Source organism: Stenella coeruleoalba (assembly GCF_951394435.1).
Source record: "Stenella coeruleoalba genome assembly, chromosome: 13".
Taxonomy (NCBI): Eukaryota; Metazoa; Chordata; class Mammalia; order Artiodactyla; family Delphinidae; genus Stenella; species Stenella coeruleoalba.
Window position 1 is genome coordinate 55,840,225 of NC_137159.1, and position 15,634 is coordinate 55,855,858.

The 15,634-nt window shown below is 38.0% G+C and overlaps 1 protein-coding gene across 8 annotated transcripts in view; it reads right to left on the reverse strand.

The window, feature by feature from the left end:
* The window catches only part of MTA3 (metastasis associated 1 family member 3), a 164,109-nt gene that overhangs the window by 91,902 nt on the left and 56,573 nt on the right, over window positions 1-15,634 (reverse strand). For all 8 annotated transcript variants that reach the window (XM_079940382.1, XM_079940381.1, XM_079940379.1 and 5 more), the window contains one exon: window positions 13,799-13,925. In XM_079940382.1, coding sequence (XP_079796508.1) covers window positions 13,799-13,925 — 127 coding nt within the window. The remainder of the gene's footprint in view (window positions 1-13,798; window positions 13,926-15,634) is intronic.

Genomic DNA, 15,634 nt, shown 5'->3' on the forward strand with positions numbered 1-15,634 from the left:
AGAGGCCACAACAGTGAGAGGCCTGCGTACCGCAAAAAAAACCCCAAAAACAAACAAAAAAAAACAATATAGCATAAAGTTGCCTCCATACTGTCTGAAATGACAAAAGAATTTAATAACTAAACCATTATTTTCATATTTATATCAGGAGATAAGGAAACACTGATTATACTGTTTTAGAGGCACAACATGATTACAAAACCAATAGAAGGATAGATATCCCAACCAATCTAAAATGTAAGTTATTTTTGGAAATGCAGATTTTATGCAAAGAGGAAAGGATAATAGGTAATTTTAGTTCTTAATTTTTCTTTAATGTAGTATATTGTACCTTTTCCCCCATTAAAAATGAAAATGTGACACTTAAATTTTCATGTACATATATTAACAGCTAACAAAGTAAGAGGTTCAGTCAGAATTATTTTATGAAGTAAATATGAATATGTAATTAACACATGTACCACCACGCCAAGAGTTGTTGATAAAAGTAGTTTAAAAAGAGATTTAAAGTGTTGGCTTCCTTTATGCTGAACAAATCTTGGCTCACAGGAAAAAGCATGATAAATTTTAAGCTAACAGCAAACTAAGGGAACTATTATCAACTTCTGAATATAGATAACCCAATTGTTTTACCCTGAACCTCAAGCAATGAACCTAATTGTAACTTTGTATGCGGACAGATGATTACTAGACTTATTGTGATCATTTCATAATGTACGCAAATGTCAAATAACTATTTAGTACACCTGAAACTAACATAATGTTGTATGTCAACCATATTTCAATTTTTAACATATGCAAAAACAAACTATTTGCCAGTGTGGCAGGGGGAAGACGCTCAACATTCTCAGCCATTAGGAAAACGCAAACTCAAAACCACAGTGAGATACACTTCACAGAAAACCACAAGGATGCCTACAATGAAAAACACAGACAGTAACTAGTGTTGATGTGGATGTGGAGAAACTGGAACCCTAACACTTTGCTGGTGAGGATATAAAACTGTGCAGTCACTTCTGAAATCAGTTTGGCCGTTCCTCAAAATGTTAAACAGAGTTGCCCTCTGACCCGGCAATTCCACTCCTAAGCGTGATACCAGAAAAGAAAACATACATCCACACAAAAACCTGTGCACGGATGTTCACAGCAGCATTATTCATAACAGCCAAGAAGCGGAAACAACCCAAATTTCCATCAGCTGATGAATGGGTAAACAAAACGTGTAGTTCTGGTCCAAGTCCAAAGGCCTGAGAACCAGGAGTGCTGATGCTGTAAATCCCAGTCCGAGGGCAGGAGACCGAGGTCGCAGCTTACTCAGTCACACAGAGAGAGAAGTCTCCCTTCCTCTACCTTTTTGCTCTTTTCAGATCTTCAACAGATTAGAAGAGGTTTCCCCCACACAAGGGGGGGGGGGGGCAATCTGCTTTACTCAGTCTACTGATTCTAATAATCTCTTCCGGAAACACCCTCAAGGACACACCCAGAATGCTTAACCAGATATCTGGGCCTCACATAGCCCCAGTCAAGTTGACACATGAAATTAACCATCACAATATCTCAATAAAGTTATTATTAAAAATATATATAATATATATATATTATTCTTCAAAACTGTCAAGGTCATGAAAAACAAGGAAAGACTGGGATACACACCAGAGGAAACTATGGAGACATGATACCTAAATGAAATGTCAGAGTAAATCGTGAAACAAAAAAAGGACATCAGAAAAAGAATGGTACTATCTGAATAAAGTCTGGAGCTTAGTCAATAGTAATACATCTATGTCAATTTCTTGGCTTTGATAAAGATGTAATGATTCTATAAATCATCAACATTAGGGGAAACTGAGTGAAGAGTACACGGGAACTCTCTATACCATCCTTGCAGCTTTGTTTGTAACTCTAAAAGTATCCCAAAATAAAATGCTTATTTTTTTAAGACGCCCCCCAAAACAGGGGCATTTGTGTCATTGGTCTTATGAGTCTTATATTAGCCACAAACTGAATTCTGAGCATTTTTTCATGTAAAGAACCATGCCTGGTTCTGTGACTGGAAATTCAGCAAACAGTTTTATACAGCATTTAATCCACGGAATACAATGAACAAATTTTTAAAAACTTAATGAAGTTCAAAGATCCAAAATGCTTTCATAAGATTACATTTCTCAACAGCAGCAATGTAAGATAGGTCAAATGAAAAGATTCAAAATTCTGAGGGAAATTATTTCCAAACCAGAAATATATGCCTAAACAAACATCAGTCAAGTGTGACAAACATTTTCAGATAAGCAAGAACTAAAATTTTTTACATTTTAGAAGACTAATCAAAAGGAAAAGGCAAAACAATTATTAACTCCAAGGAAAACATGAGATTGTACAACAATGAATTATGTGAGGAATATTTATGCGTTCATAAAATACAGATTATTAAGTTAAATAAAATTGTGATATACTGGAAATACAAAGGAAAGGGAATGGAGAAGAGAAAGTGAAGAGAGATTTCTAAAATTTTTAGAAATGAACAGTAGCAGTATCAGAGTAGTATAAATGCCAAGGTCAATGTCAGAGAAGTTGCGTGAGTAGGTAAGACAGGAATGAAATGCCAAGAAGAGAAGTTTGAGCTTAATGTGATAGCTCAATGGATTTTGTGAAGAAGCATGACAAGCAGTGCTTTGGAAAGCCCCTTCCGTCTGTGGCACGTGGAAGAAAGCAAAGCAACAAGTTATTAACCCATGATCCTGGAGATCTGGTAACAAACATGAAAGAAACTATCAAAGAGGAATTCAAGGGGGAAAAAAATCCTCTCTTGGTGCCACCTTTCCCTTTTATAACTAGGAGAAAGTAGAATGTTCAAAAGAAGGTGCTAGGATTAGGAAGCTCCTCTTCTCCAAGACAGGATGACAAACAAATTGTTTTGATTACTAGGAAAATCTCACAAGCATTTCTTTCCACAACCATGTGGAACACCAGTACTCGGGACAATATGTAGGCTATCCTGTGATACAGCCCAATGCATTTCTTTCTTTTTTTTTTAGTCTTTAAATTTATTTATTTATTTATGTCTGTGTTGGATCTTCGTTTCTGTGCGAGGGCCTTCTCTAGTTGTGGCAAGCGGGGGGCCACTCTTCATCGCGGTGCGCGGGCCTCTCACTATCGCGGCCTCCCTTGTTGCGAAGCACAGGCTCCAGACGCCCAGGCTCAGTAGTTGTGGCTCACGGGGCCCAGTTGCTCCGCGGCATGTGGGATCCTCCCAGACCAGGGCTCGAACACGTGTCCGCTGCACTGACAGATTCTCAACCACTGCGCCACCAGGGAAGCCCCAGCCCAATGCATTTCTGCATTATGACTTTAGTTGGAGAAGAAAACACTTCAACCCACAGGGTTGATCATTTCAAAGGAAAGATTATATAGTATAAACACAACATTCAAGAAAAGGTGTGCTAAACATGTAGACTTTAAAATGTTAAATTGTGATATGATTTTTCCCATTTCTATGTTCTTCCTCTAGTCCTCCTCTTCCTTAGCAATCCTAAGAGCCTAAGCGTACTAAGAAAATAACTATCTTTATGTTACATTCATCTCTTAAGTAGCACTACTTATAGTCTCAATAGCACTCTTCTGGCTAACTTAAATTTTGTTTACAGATACCAAGAAAATTGCAAAAATGTAACATCTTAAAATAAATATACTGACACAATGAAATGTACAGGAAGAAAACTGCCTTTGTTTGAATTTTGTTTTAAAGATTCCAAGTAAGTTTCTTTAACGTTAGTAGCCAAACTGGAGAGAGACTGCTAATCCACAGTGGAGTTCTATTTTATTACTTGTATACTTAAAACTTAGCATTACTACTTATTTATCAATAAACATAAATCTGTAAAAATTGGTTTTCTCTGAAGATTTTTAAAAGGCCTCAACACAGACTTCCCTGGTGGTCTAGTGGGTAAGACTCCATGCTCCCAATGCAGGGCCCGTCCCCCCCCTGCCCCCCCACCCCGTTTGATCCCCAGTCTGGGAACTAGATCCTGCAAGCATGCCACAACTAAGAAGCCTTCAGGAAGTGAGGGGGGAAGGGAGGGGGGAGGGAGGGAGGAAAGAAGGGAGGGAGGAATAAATATTTTTTTTTAACCTTTAAGCTTTAAAAATAAAGAAATAAAATAGAATAAAATGATCTACCAAATATCCTCACCATTGAGGCATCCCTGAAATTTCAGGATACAATGGATAAGAGAATTCTAAGATTTAAAAGCTGGAAAAAAACAGGTAATATGCAGAGTATGGAGAATCTATGTGATATAAAACTACTTTCAATGACAATAGATGTTTGAGGACAATGGGGTTAGTCATCTTCAACTCAAAATTAAATTCCAAGCCAAACTATGTATCACATGTGTAGTAATAAATTATCTATGAATTTCATTCCAGAATAGCATAGGAAGTATTAAAAAATATGTAAAAGAGAGGCTGAGTCTGATAAAGTTGATAGCCTCTGCTGTAAGTTGTTATACACTAAAACATAAAACTAAAATTAAGAGTCATAACCAAAAAACACAGAAGCCTTCCAACTAGTATATGAAGAACAGTATAATTAGAATATCACCACTCTATAACTGTGATTAATGGAACTCCAGGCAATAAGCATCAAATAAGTGCCAGTAACATCCAGAAATGAGAGATTATGTACCTCCTAATGTACAACACCGCCTATGAAGAAGTTTTTGTCTCTTGTACTTCACTCTTCCCCAAGGCAGGGCAGGAGGAATGAAGGAAACCACGTCCTCTATTACCAATTCACGAGAAATATGAGGGAGAGGGGAACGTGGTTGAACACAGGGGGATACAATCAGCAAAATCCAAACGGTGAGAAACAAAATCCTCAATTCATCAACAAAAAAATAGCGGGGGGGGGGGGAGGAGGGGAGAGAGAGATAGGGAGAGACAAAGGGAAGCCTTCATTTATTTTCCCCTAGGGCCCCAACTGATTTGGCACCATATACTGAAAAGACCACCCTTTCTCCACAACACTGCAAAGGCACCTTCATCAAATATCAAGTTGTACTATATATGCGGGTCTGTTCTGGCTTTTCTATTCTGTTCCACTGGTTTATTTCACAATCCACTTACCTGTACTACCCTACATTAATTACTGTAGCTATACAAGTGTCTTAATATCGAATGATATAAACCTCTAACATTTTTGTTCTTCAAGACTGACTTTATCAATGGTTCTCAAACTTTTTGGTCTCAAGATCTCTATTTTTTTTTTTATTATTTTTTTATTTATTTAGGCTGCGTTGGGTCTTTGCTGCTGGGCGCGGGCTTTCTCTAGCTGCAGTGAGCGGGGGCTACCCTTCATTGTGGTGCGCGGGCCTCCCATTGCAGTGGCCTCCCTTGTTGCACAGTGCAGGCTCTAGGGTGCTTGGGCTTCACTAGTGGTGGCATGCGGGCTCAGCGGCTGTGGCTCACGGGCTCCAGAGTGCAGGCTCAGCAGCTGTGGAGCACAGGCTTAGCTGCTCCGCGGCACGTGGAATCCTCCCGGACCAGGGCTCAAACCCGTGTCCCCTGCACTGCCAGGTGGACTCGTAGCCACTGCACCACCAGGGAAGCCCCCTCAAGATCTCTTTTAAGTTCCTAAAAATTATTGAGAACCTCAATGAACTTTTTGCCTTTGTGGGTTACATCTATCAATATTTACCATGATAGAAATTAAAACTAAAAATTTAACATTAATTAATTTAAAATAAAAATAAACATATTAGCAAATATTTGTTATTAATAATTACTATATTCCCCCCCCAAAATTAATGAGAACAGTGGCGTTATTTTACATTTTTACAAATCTCTTCAATGTCTGGCTTAACAGACAACTAGGTTTTCACATAAGTAACTAGTTTACTTCATTTTCAAAGAACATCCATCAAATACTCATGTCTCAATAACCACAGTTCGGGCTTCCCTGGTGGCGCAGTGGTTGAGAGTCCGCCTGCCGATGCAGGGGACGCGGGTTCGTGCCCCGGTCCGGGAAGATCCCACATGCCGCGGAGCGGCTGGGCCCGTGAGCCGCAGTCGCTGAGCCTGCACGTCCGGAACCTGTGCTTCGCAATGGGAGAGGCCACAACAGTAAGAGGCCCGTGTACCGCAAAAAAATTAATTAATTAATTAAAAAAAATAACCACAGTTCATCTCTAAGTGGTTATTTCAGGCAAAAATGGTGTTCCATGAAAAAGGTAGCTAGTTTAGCTCATATTTCAAACAAGCCCATGAGTTTTTTCTCAAAATGATCATCACACTTTCATATGCAGCAGAAACGATTTATGCATGCTTCCCTTTTCAGCACATGGAACATTAAAAAGATGTGTAATCTCTTTTTTCTTCCAGTTTTATTGAGGTATAATTGACATACAGCACCATGTAAGTTTAAGGGGTACAGCATAATGATTTGACTTACATACGTCGGAAAATGAAGATGTATAATCTCTTGAAATAAGGGAGAGGTGATGGTTGCACAACGTTGTCAGTATACTGAATTTTTTATACTGAATGCCACTGAATTGTACCCTGTATACTGTACAGTGGCTAACATGTGTGAATTTTTCCTCAATCTTTAAAAAAAGGCATTTGAGACTTATTAAAATTAATAAATGGTACTGTTTTGCCAAGAACATTCTTAAGTGGAACTTGTCTTTTTTTTTTTCTTTTCTTAATTGCAAATGCATACAGTACAGTGACGAATATAGCACAGTTTGGTGACACTGACGTGATTCCTGCTGACTTGGTGCCAGCAGTTTACCCACCACTGCTTTTGCACATGATTTTGCTTTTGCAAAATCAACATGGAGAAAAGGCAAATAACATCTTACTGTTGTTATGAGAATAGTTTTGATCTCAAAAAGGCCCTCCTGAATGGGTCTACAGGGACATCCAGAAGTACAAGAACCATGATTTGAAATGTTCTTGGTCCTTTTGATTCCCAGAGATTTTGGACTCAGCTTCTCAATTTATACACACATACACATACACAGACACACACACACATACACACACAACCCTGCTAAGCTTTTCTTTGGAATTACATGGAATCTTTGGATCAATTTGGGAAAAACAGACTTACTGTCATTTATTTACTTAATCTTTAATTCCTTTACCAATACTCTGTAATTTCTGTGTGGAGTTTTTACACATCTTTCCCTTTTTTTAGACATCTTTTATTTTTTTTAATTTATTTTTATCTTATTTTTGGCTGCGTTGGGGCTTCGTTGCAGCATGCAAGCTTCTCACTGAGGTGGCTTCTCTTGTTGCGGAGCACGGGCTCTAGGCATGTGGGCTTCAGTCGTTGTGGGATGCAGGCTCAGTAGTTGTGGCACACAGGCTTAGTTGCTCCGCGGCATATGAGATCTTCCCGGACCAGGGCTCAAACCCGTGTCCCCTGCGTTGGCAGGCGGATTCTTAACCACTGTGCCACCAGTGAAGCCCTGGACGTCTTTCTTTAGATTTATTCCTAGGTGTTTGATATTGTTTGATGATACTGTAAACAGTTATCTTTTTAAACTTAATTTTCTAACTGACCTCTCTTCACACCATATGCATAAAACAGACCTAAATATAAAAGGTGGGATAGTAAAACTTCAAGAAAACATAGAAGAATATCTTCATGACCTTAATTAAGAAATCTCTGCCCATTATAAGATCGTGACACTTGGATTGGTTTTTGAATAAGCACTCTTTCTGAGTAACAAAATATTAATTTTTTGGTTTTTTGTTTGTTTTTCGCAGCTTACGGGATCTTAAGTCCTGTCCCATCCCCCCCCCCGTCCCCCCCCCCGTCCCCCTACAGTGAAAGCATCGAGTCCTAACCACTGGACTGCCAGGGAGTTCCCCAAAGTATTCTTACTCTAGATTCATTCTGCTCCTTCATATATATCAAACCTATCAGGCATGTCTATTAATGTCTCAAGAATGGAATTTTTCCAGCCTTTATTTAACTGTCCTCCTCCCCTCCTCCTGCTGTTCCATCATTCATTTTCCTACCAAATTTCTCACATATTTAAAAACAAACCAACCAACCTAGAAAGAGCAAAGATGACAATAGCAGTACTGAAGAATAAGCACTGCTTAACGACAGGAAGCTGCACACAAGGAATGTAGCTCCTCTGCCATTGAGTAAACTCCAACAATGTGCAGCCCAAATCCAAAGAATACACATAAGATTAGGAATGCAAATGCACTGAAGATACACCAAAATGTCAGTGCTGCTTGGTGGAGGGATCACAGGGGTGTGTGTGTCTTTTTTGTGTGTTTTTCCCATTTCAACAATAAATTATAATTCTTCCATTATCATAAAATAAACAATAAAAGTTTACTTTTAAATTTTAATATGCAGTGATGGTGAGGAAACAGCAAAATGGGCATATTCATAATATACTGTGGTGGGAATATAAACCGACAGAATAATTCTTGAAGGAAACAGCATTTTGCAACAAAAACATTTGGAAAATGTACCCCTAAATTAGAAACAGGTCTGCTATCAAACAGTAACAGGAGCTAATGTTTCTATTGTACTTTACTACTACTGGGGAAGGGAGAATAAAGATGAGTTTAGTTTTTAGTAGATTCCCATCTATTCTGGGAATCAAAACCAGCCAGGTTGTCACGCAAGGCAGGGGATTAAAATGGATGCAAAACGGCATTTCCCCTCTCTAATGTCCAAATGTACAAACTTTTTCCTTTTTCTCTAACATCTCTATTGGAGTATAATTGCTCCACAATGGTGTGCTAGTTTCTGCTTTACAACAAAATGAATCAGTTATATATATACATATGTTCCCATATCTCTTCCTTCTTGTGTCTCCCTCCCTCCCATCCTCCCTATCCCACCCCTCCAGGCAGTCACAAAGCACCGAGCTGATCTCCCTGTGCTATGCACTGAACTCCCTGTACTATGCCGCTGCTTCCCACTAGCTATCTACCTTACCTTTGGTAGTGTATATATGTCCATGCCTCTCTCTCGCTTTGTCACAGCTTACCCTTCCCCCTCCCCATATCCTCAAGTCCATTCTCCAGTAGGTCTGTGTCTTTATTCCTGTCTTACCCCTAGGCTCTTCATGACATTTTTTTTTCTTAAATTCCATATATATGTGTTAGCATACGGTATTTGTCTCTCTCTTTCTGACTTACTTCACTCTGTATGACAGACTCTAGGTCCATCCACCTCATTACAAATAGTTCAATTTCATTTCTTTTTATGGCTGAGTAATATTCCATTGTATGTATGTGCCACATCTTCTTTATCCATTCATTCGATGATGGACACTTAGGTTGTTTCCATCTCCGGGCTATTGTAAATAGAGCTGCAATGAACATTCTGGTACATGATTCTTTTTGAATTATGGTTTTCTCAGGGTATATGCCCAGTAGTGGGATTGCTGGGTCCTATGGTAGTTCTATTTGTAGTTTTTTAAGGAACCTCCATACTGTTCTCCATAGTGGCTGTATCAATTTACATTCCCACCAACAGTGCAAGAGGGTTCCCTTTTCTCCACACCCTCTCCAGCATTTATTGTTTCTAGATTTTTTGATGATGGCCATTCTGACTGGTGTGAGATAATATCTCATTGTAGTTTTGATTTGCATTTCTCTAATGATTAGTGATGTTGAGCATTTTTTCATGTGTTTGTTGGCAGTCCGTATATCTTCTTTAGAGAAATGTCTATTTAGGTCTTCTGCCCATTTTTGGATTGGGTTGTTTGTTTTTTTGTTATTGAGCTGCATGAGCTGCTTATAAATTTTGGAGATTAATCCTTTGCCAGTTGCTTCATTTGCAAATATTTTCTCCCATTCTGAGGGTTGTCTTTTGGTCTTGTTTATGGTTTCCTTTGCTGTGCAAAAGCTTTGCAGTTTCATTAGGTCCCATTTGTTTATTTTTGTTTTTATTTCCATTCCTCTAGGAGGTGGGTCAAAAAGGATCTTCCTGTGATTTATGTCATAGAGTGTCCTGCCTATGTTTTCCTCTAAGACAAACTTTTAAATAATACTTTTTCCATTATATATCTAATGTGCTTTCATTTCAGAGAAAAGTAGAAATATAGAAAAGAATAAATATGAAAGTTGCTTGCATTTTCTGATAGTAGTGCAATCCTGAAATCTATCAAATACCAAGTTCCTACTTACATTTGTGATGCTGACTCCTATCTATGAATGAAAATGACCTCATTTATTTGCAAAAAAATCTTTAAAAAAATAAAGCAATTCTGCAATAAACATATCAGTATATATATTTCTACACACTTGCATGAGAACCTCTGTTAGATAAAATCAAAAAAGTGGAATTGCCGGGTCAAAGGATATTCACACATTAAAGTTTGATTTCTCTGATTATATTAACATTCGAATATAGAAGAGTTATCTATTTCCCCACCCTCATCAACACTGAGTGTTAAGACAAGAACTTCAGTATTCCATCCCCCAAATACCTCTTGTTGGCTAGAAACTTTTCCGTTTCTCCCTTTCTCATGGTTGCTATACATGCTTTATAAATTCATTTCGTTTGGTGACAAAAAATATGTACACAAAACAGATTTCCTATCCTCTGCTTAGCCCTCCATGTGAACGCTTGATGTTGACTCTGCTTAGCCCTCCATGTGAAAGCTTGATATATCATAATATTGTATATTTGCCACCACGTGATCTGAATTCAAGATCTGAATCTGCCATTTAAAAGCCGTGAGACTGACAACTTAACCTTTTTGCTTCAGTTTCCTCATCCGTAAAATGAGGATAATAAGAGGACCTACATTACAAAGTCATTGGGAAGATCAAATAAAATACATGTAAAGCAACTGAAATAACACCTATCACAAAGGTTCAATAAATGTTAGAATTTTTAAAAGCCAAGTTCAATAAACATGGGCTCTATATAACTGAACACAGTATTCTACACACACAAACACACACACACACACACACACACACACACAACACACACACAGTGACAGGTCTAGCACCTGGCATAACAATAAGTTTTATAGTGCTTTATAGCCCACGCAGCATATAATCTATTATTAATGACCTAAGGCACTGTGCAAGAAGCATGCTGTCTCTCCCCTTCACCCCAAAAAGTGTTCCAAAGGAATTCTCATGTTCAAATCCTATCTATCCTAACAAGATAGATACAAACAAATCCTCAACAAGAGCTGAATCACTAACTCTACACAGAAAAGTCCTGGTCCTATTCATTCTCTTCCAATGAAATCAGAAGGAAGAGTTGCCTCCCTGCCACTTTGGGAAGCTTGTAGCACCCAGTTAGTATTATAGCTCACAAACTACAAAGGACCTCAGGAATGCCTCAGTCAGGTTTTCTCCTCTGTTCCATACAGCACCAAGGAAATTCTGGGCACTTAATAATGCCCCTAAGAATAAAAAGCCAGTATTCATCAAATTACCCCTCTTTGCTGCCAAAGAACAATGGGACTTCAGTAATTTTCTCCTGTTAAAGCACAGATAAATAGGGCATGACTTCAACGTTAGCAAAATGTCAAGATCACTCCAATGTGCACTTGTTCTACATCAGCATGAGGGCTGGTTAGCACAGCTTTGTGCTTTGGCTGGAGACTGCCCCTAAGTCCATTCAGCTGTTTGAAAATGAGAGCCATAAATGAGAAAATATGCCTCCACACTACTCCCTCTCAGCTTGGAGAACAAAAAAATTAAAAAAAACAAATGCTTCAAATGTCTATATCTCTTCCTCATAACTCAAAATAATTGCCACCAGGTAAACTCCTTAAGTTTACAAGCTGGGGAACCTTGTCTTATTTATCAAGCAGTTAGCAAGCTCCCTAATTGAGAATATACTCAGGAAATGTGTGCAACATGACTGAATGATTGTATATTCTATGTAATTTCTATGTTCAACAAAGGGGTGTCTTGATAATTACATTTCAATATACTCTCTCAGTCCTTATGAAACATGAAAAATACTTCACTAGTTTTTCCATTCCAAGCAATCTGTTAAAGGAAACCAACATTACTTATAAACAGATTCCAAGCTATCAGGAGGGTAAATTAAAAATATACTTGCGTGTTTTGGATACATTTTTAAAACCATTTGTCAGATTCCTGTTCTGGCAAGAGTCTTATGACTGGCCACATAACTTCTTGAGCTTAAAATGAATCTTTATATTCTAGCTTCTTCCAATTAAATGATAAATGCATATGGCTCTTCAGCATTTATTAGTTACCTATATCTTTAAAACAATTTTCTTATTTCTTGAAATACCCCTATTTTTAGGTTAAATACTATTCCCACATTATCTGGCCTGATTATCTTTTCTAACACAGGACGTAAGTCACACAGAACATACTAACTCTAGCCAATCTAAACACAGTGTCCCCATTTTTACATACTTTCTTGAATTTGATTATTTTCTAGTTATCAACATACAACAGAATTTTTCTGTAACAACAGAAATCTAATATTCTGTTGTAGTTGCTGTATCATAATACATTTAACCAATTCCCTACTAATGGACATTTACTTTCAATTTTATACTACTAAAGGCAATTCTGAAACAAAGATAAACACAGTGTCCCCAAAATAACCTAAATAAAGCAATGATATGATGTTAACTACCGAGGAAGATCAAGTTATCTCTGAAAAGATTTGGAGAAAAGTGATTCTGGTATCTTTGTGATACACTTCCTGCCTTAGAAGATCTCTGTGTCCATTTCTGAAAAGAGAAGTATAAGAATACACAAAGGTCCAGGGAGTTGCAGCATGTGTGCTTGTGTTACAAAGACCAAACTGGAGCTTCAGGAAGTCTCCAAACATGTCTGAGCCCAAAAAAGACAGACTTAGATACAATACCGACATTCACGGCTAAAGAAGAGGGGCCAATTTTTTTTTAAATAAACAGTTAATACATTTTATTTCCATATATAAACAGTTTTTAAGACAATAATAACTAGTGAGGAGTTGAATAAAAGAAGTAAAGATTGTGAACAACAGTTGAAGGAATTCCTTTAACATTAGGGGATAAAAACACTGCATCCTGGACACAGGCTGTTCCCTGCACACACCCATGCTTACCTGTTCCCTTTACCTGAAACATGCCCCCCAATCTCTCGAAGGCTGAGTAGATGCCAACTCCTTCTGAAGTTTTTGAGTTCAGAAAGAGCTCAATTGTATCTATGCTTAAATCTTACCACTACCGGATCAAAAAGACCACCACCATTCTCCCAAAACTACAAACCAGGGACTGGATTTCACTTTTACATCCCATCATTACACAGATCAGATACAAGTGAGTGAGTAATAAAGAATATAAAGTTTTCATCCCAGAGGACCTCAAAAATAAATAAATAAATCAAAAGTCTTGTATCCTACAAGGTCAAGAGACAAGTGCCGGGAACCAGATCTAGAACCAGGTTCTAGTTCTTGGACTCCAATGACTATATTATTTTCTGGGAATCGGGAGAAGACCAGCATTTCCCAAAATGGTATCTGCTGGACACTGTTCTGCAAGATGCTAATACATACTTAAATAAACTGGAAAAGTCTGGACTAAAACAAAGCTAACACGGTTACTTTACTACAGAACATATGCAGGGCTTTAAAATGCTAATATACACTATAAATTTCCAAGGTAAGATTACATAATGAAGCCTTTAGTGAACTAATTTGAGCAAGATTGTTGGGGAGAGTTTGAAAAATGCTTCAAAAAGGTTGTTTTAGTTTGTTTGTTTGTTTTTCCCAATTGTCACAATATTACTGAGTACTTCAGATCAACTTCTAGAAAGTTCTTACCTGATATGTGTTGCAGGCAGAGATTCGTATTGGCGAGACAAAAAGAGCTCCCTATGTTTCAACTGATGTTTCTGTTTATCCGTCAAGTCAGCCTCAATTGTTGTTTCAGATTCTTCCTCAATTTCTTCTACACAAATAAAATTCAAAAAATGCATTATTACAAAGTACATTACCTATTTGGTTATTAAGATAAGACTTAATCAGCCTTTCTTTCATTCAATATTTTTTTCAAACGAACTGATTTTAAATTTAACTTGTCATTTGAATTACAACCATAAAGTTAAGCTACCCAGGCCTCAAAGGAAGAACTCCAATTTTAAGATGGCAGATGGAACATATGCATCTATCTCCTCTTCTCCCATGAAACTACACCAAAATATCAATGAAAATGTATTAACATTTCAATTACAATAAAAAATGAAGCAACAGGGCTTCCCTGGTGGCACAGTGGTTGAAAGTCCACCTGCCGATGCAGGGGACACGGGTTTGTGCCCGGGTCTGGGAGGATCCCACATGCCGTGGAGCGGCTGGGCCCGTGAGCCATGTCTGCTGAGTCTGCGCGTCCGGAGGCTGTGCTCCGCAATGGGAGAGGCCACAACAGTGAGAGGCCCGTGTACCGCAAAAAAAAAAAAAAAGCAACAATGGAAGAAAGATTTTCAAAAACAACAACAAAAGATGGAAAATAGATTAAAATAAAAAGGAAAAGTACACACTTAGTCAAGAGAAGGAAGTGAAAATCTATGTGCGTACAGAGAGGGATGCCACGGAGAAGGTGGGCACAGGGCGAGTACTGACTTATCCCTTGAAGCTACCAAGTATTATGAGAAAGAAAGTAGGGTGAGAGCAAAAAAGCAGGAGACACGGGTTGAAAGTCTATCTATAACACAATAACTTAACCCCAGAATACTCCAGTTAAAAAGAGTACAATCAGAAACAAATAGTATAACACATTTCAAATTTGATAACACAAATAAAAAACTAATAGAAGGATTAGAGGATAATGTTAATGAAATCTCCTAGAAATTAAAACAAAGAGATAACTGAAAACCAAAAGATTAAAATAGTAAAGAAGAATGCATGAGGTCCAACATCCCACTAACAAAAGTTCCATAAAGAAACAACAGAGAAAACAGATTCTTTTACCTCTTTGTTTGTTTGTTTTGGGGGCAGGGGGGATGAGGGAAGACCTATCAAAGAGACGATTCAAGAAAATTTCCCCTTACTAAGTGTCCAGTGAGACTGAGTGTCCCGACTGAATTCGTGTCATACTTAACTTTTTTTTTTAAGTGACAGCATGAGAAGATTGCAACCATTTACAGGAAAGAAGTGTAGGCACAAGCAAAGAAACCAGAATCCGAGTGGAATCACAGATGAACAGCAACATTCTGTGCTAAGACAGCACAGCAATGCCATCCAAGAGGAAAAATGACATTCAACCTAGAATTGCATAGTCAACTATCAAGTCTTAAAAGAGAATAAGGACAAACTTTTTGCATTCATTCAACCAAGATTTACAGTTCACCCTTGAACAATGTGAGTTTGAACTGCACGGGTCCACTTATATGTGAATTTTTTCAATAAATACAGTACATTGGAAAATTTTTTAGAGGTTTGCAACAATTTGAAAAACTTCACAAATGCGGACTTCCCTGCCAGTCCAGTAGTTAAGACTCTGTGCTTCCAATGGAGGGGGCGCAAGTTCGAACTCTGGTTAGGGAACTGAGATCCCACATGCTACACGCCCCCCCCCCCCAAAAAAAAAAAAAAAGAAAGGAAAAGAATTCACAGATGAACCACGTAGCTTAGAAATATCAAAAAAATTAAGAAAAAGGTATC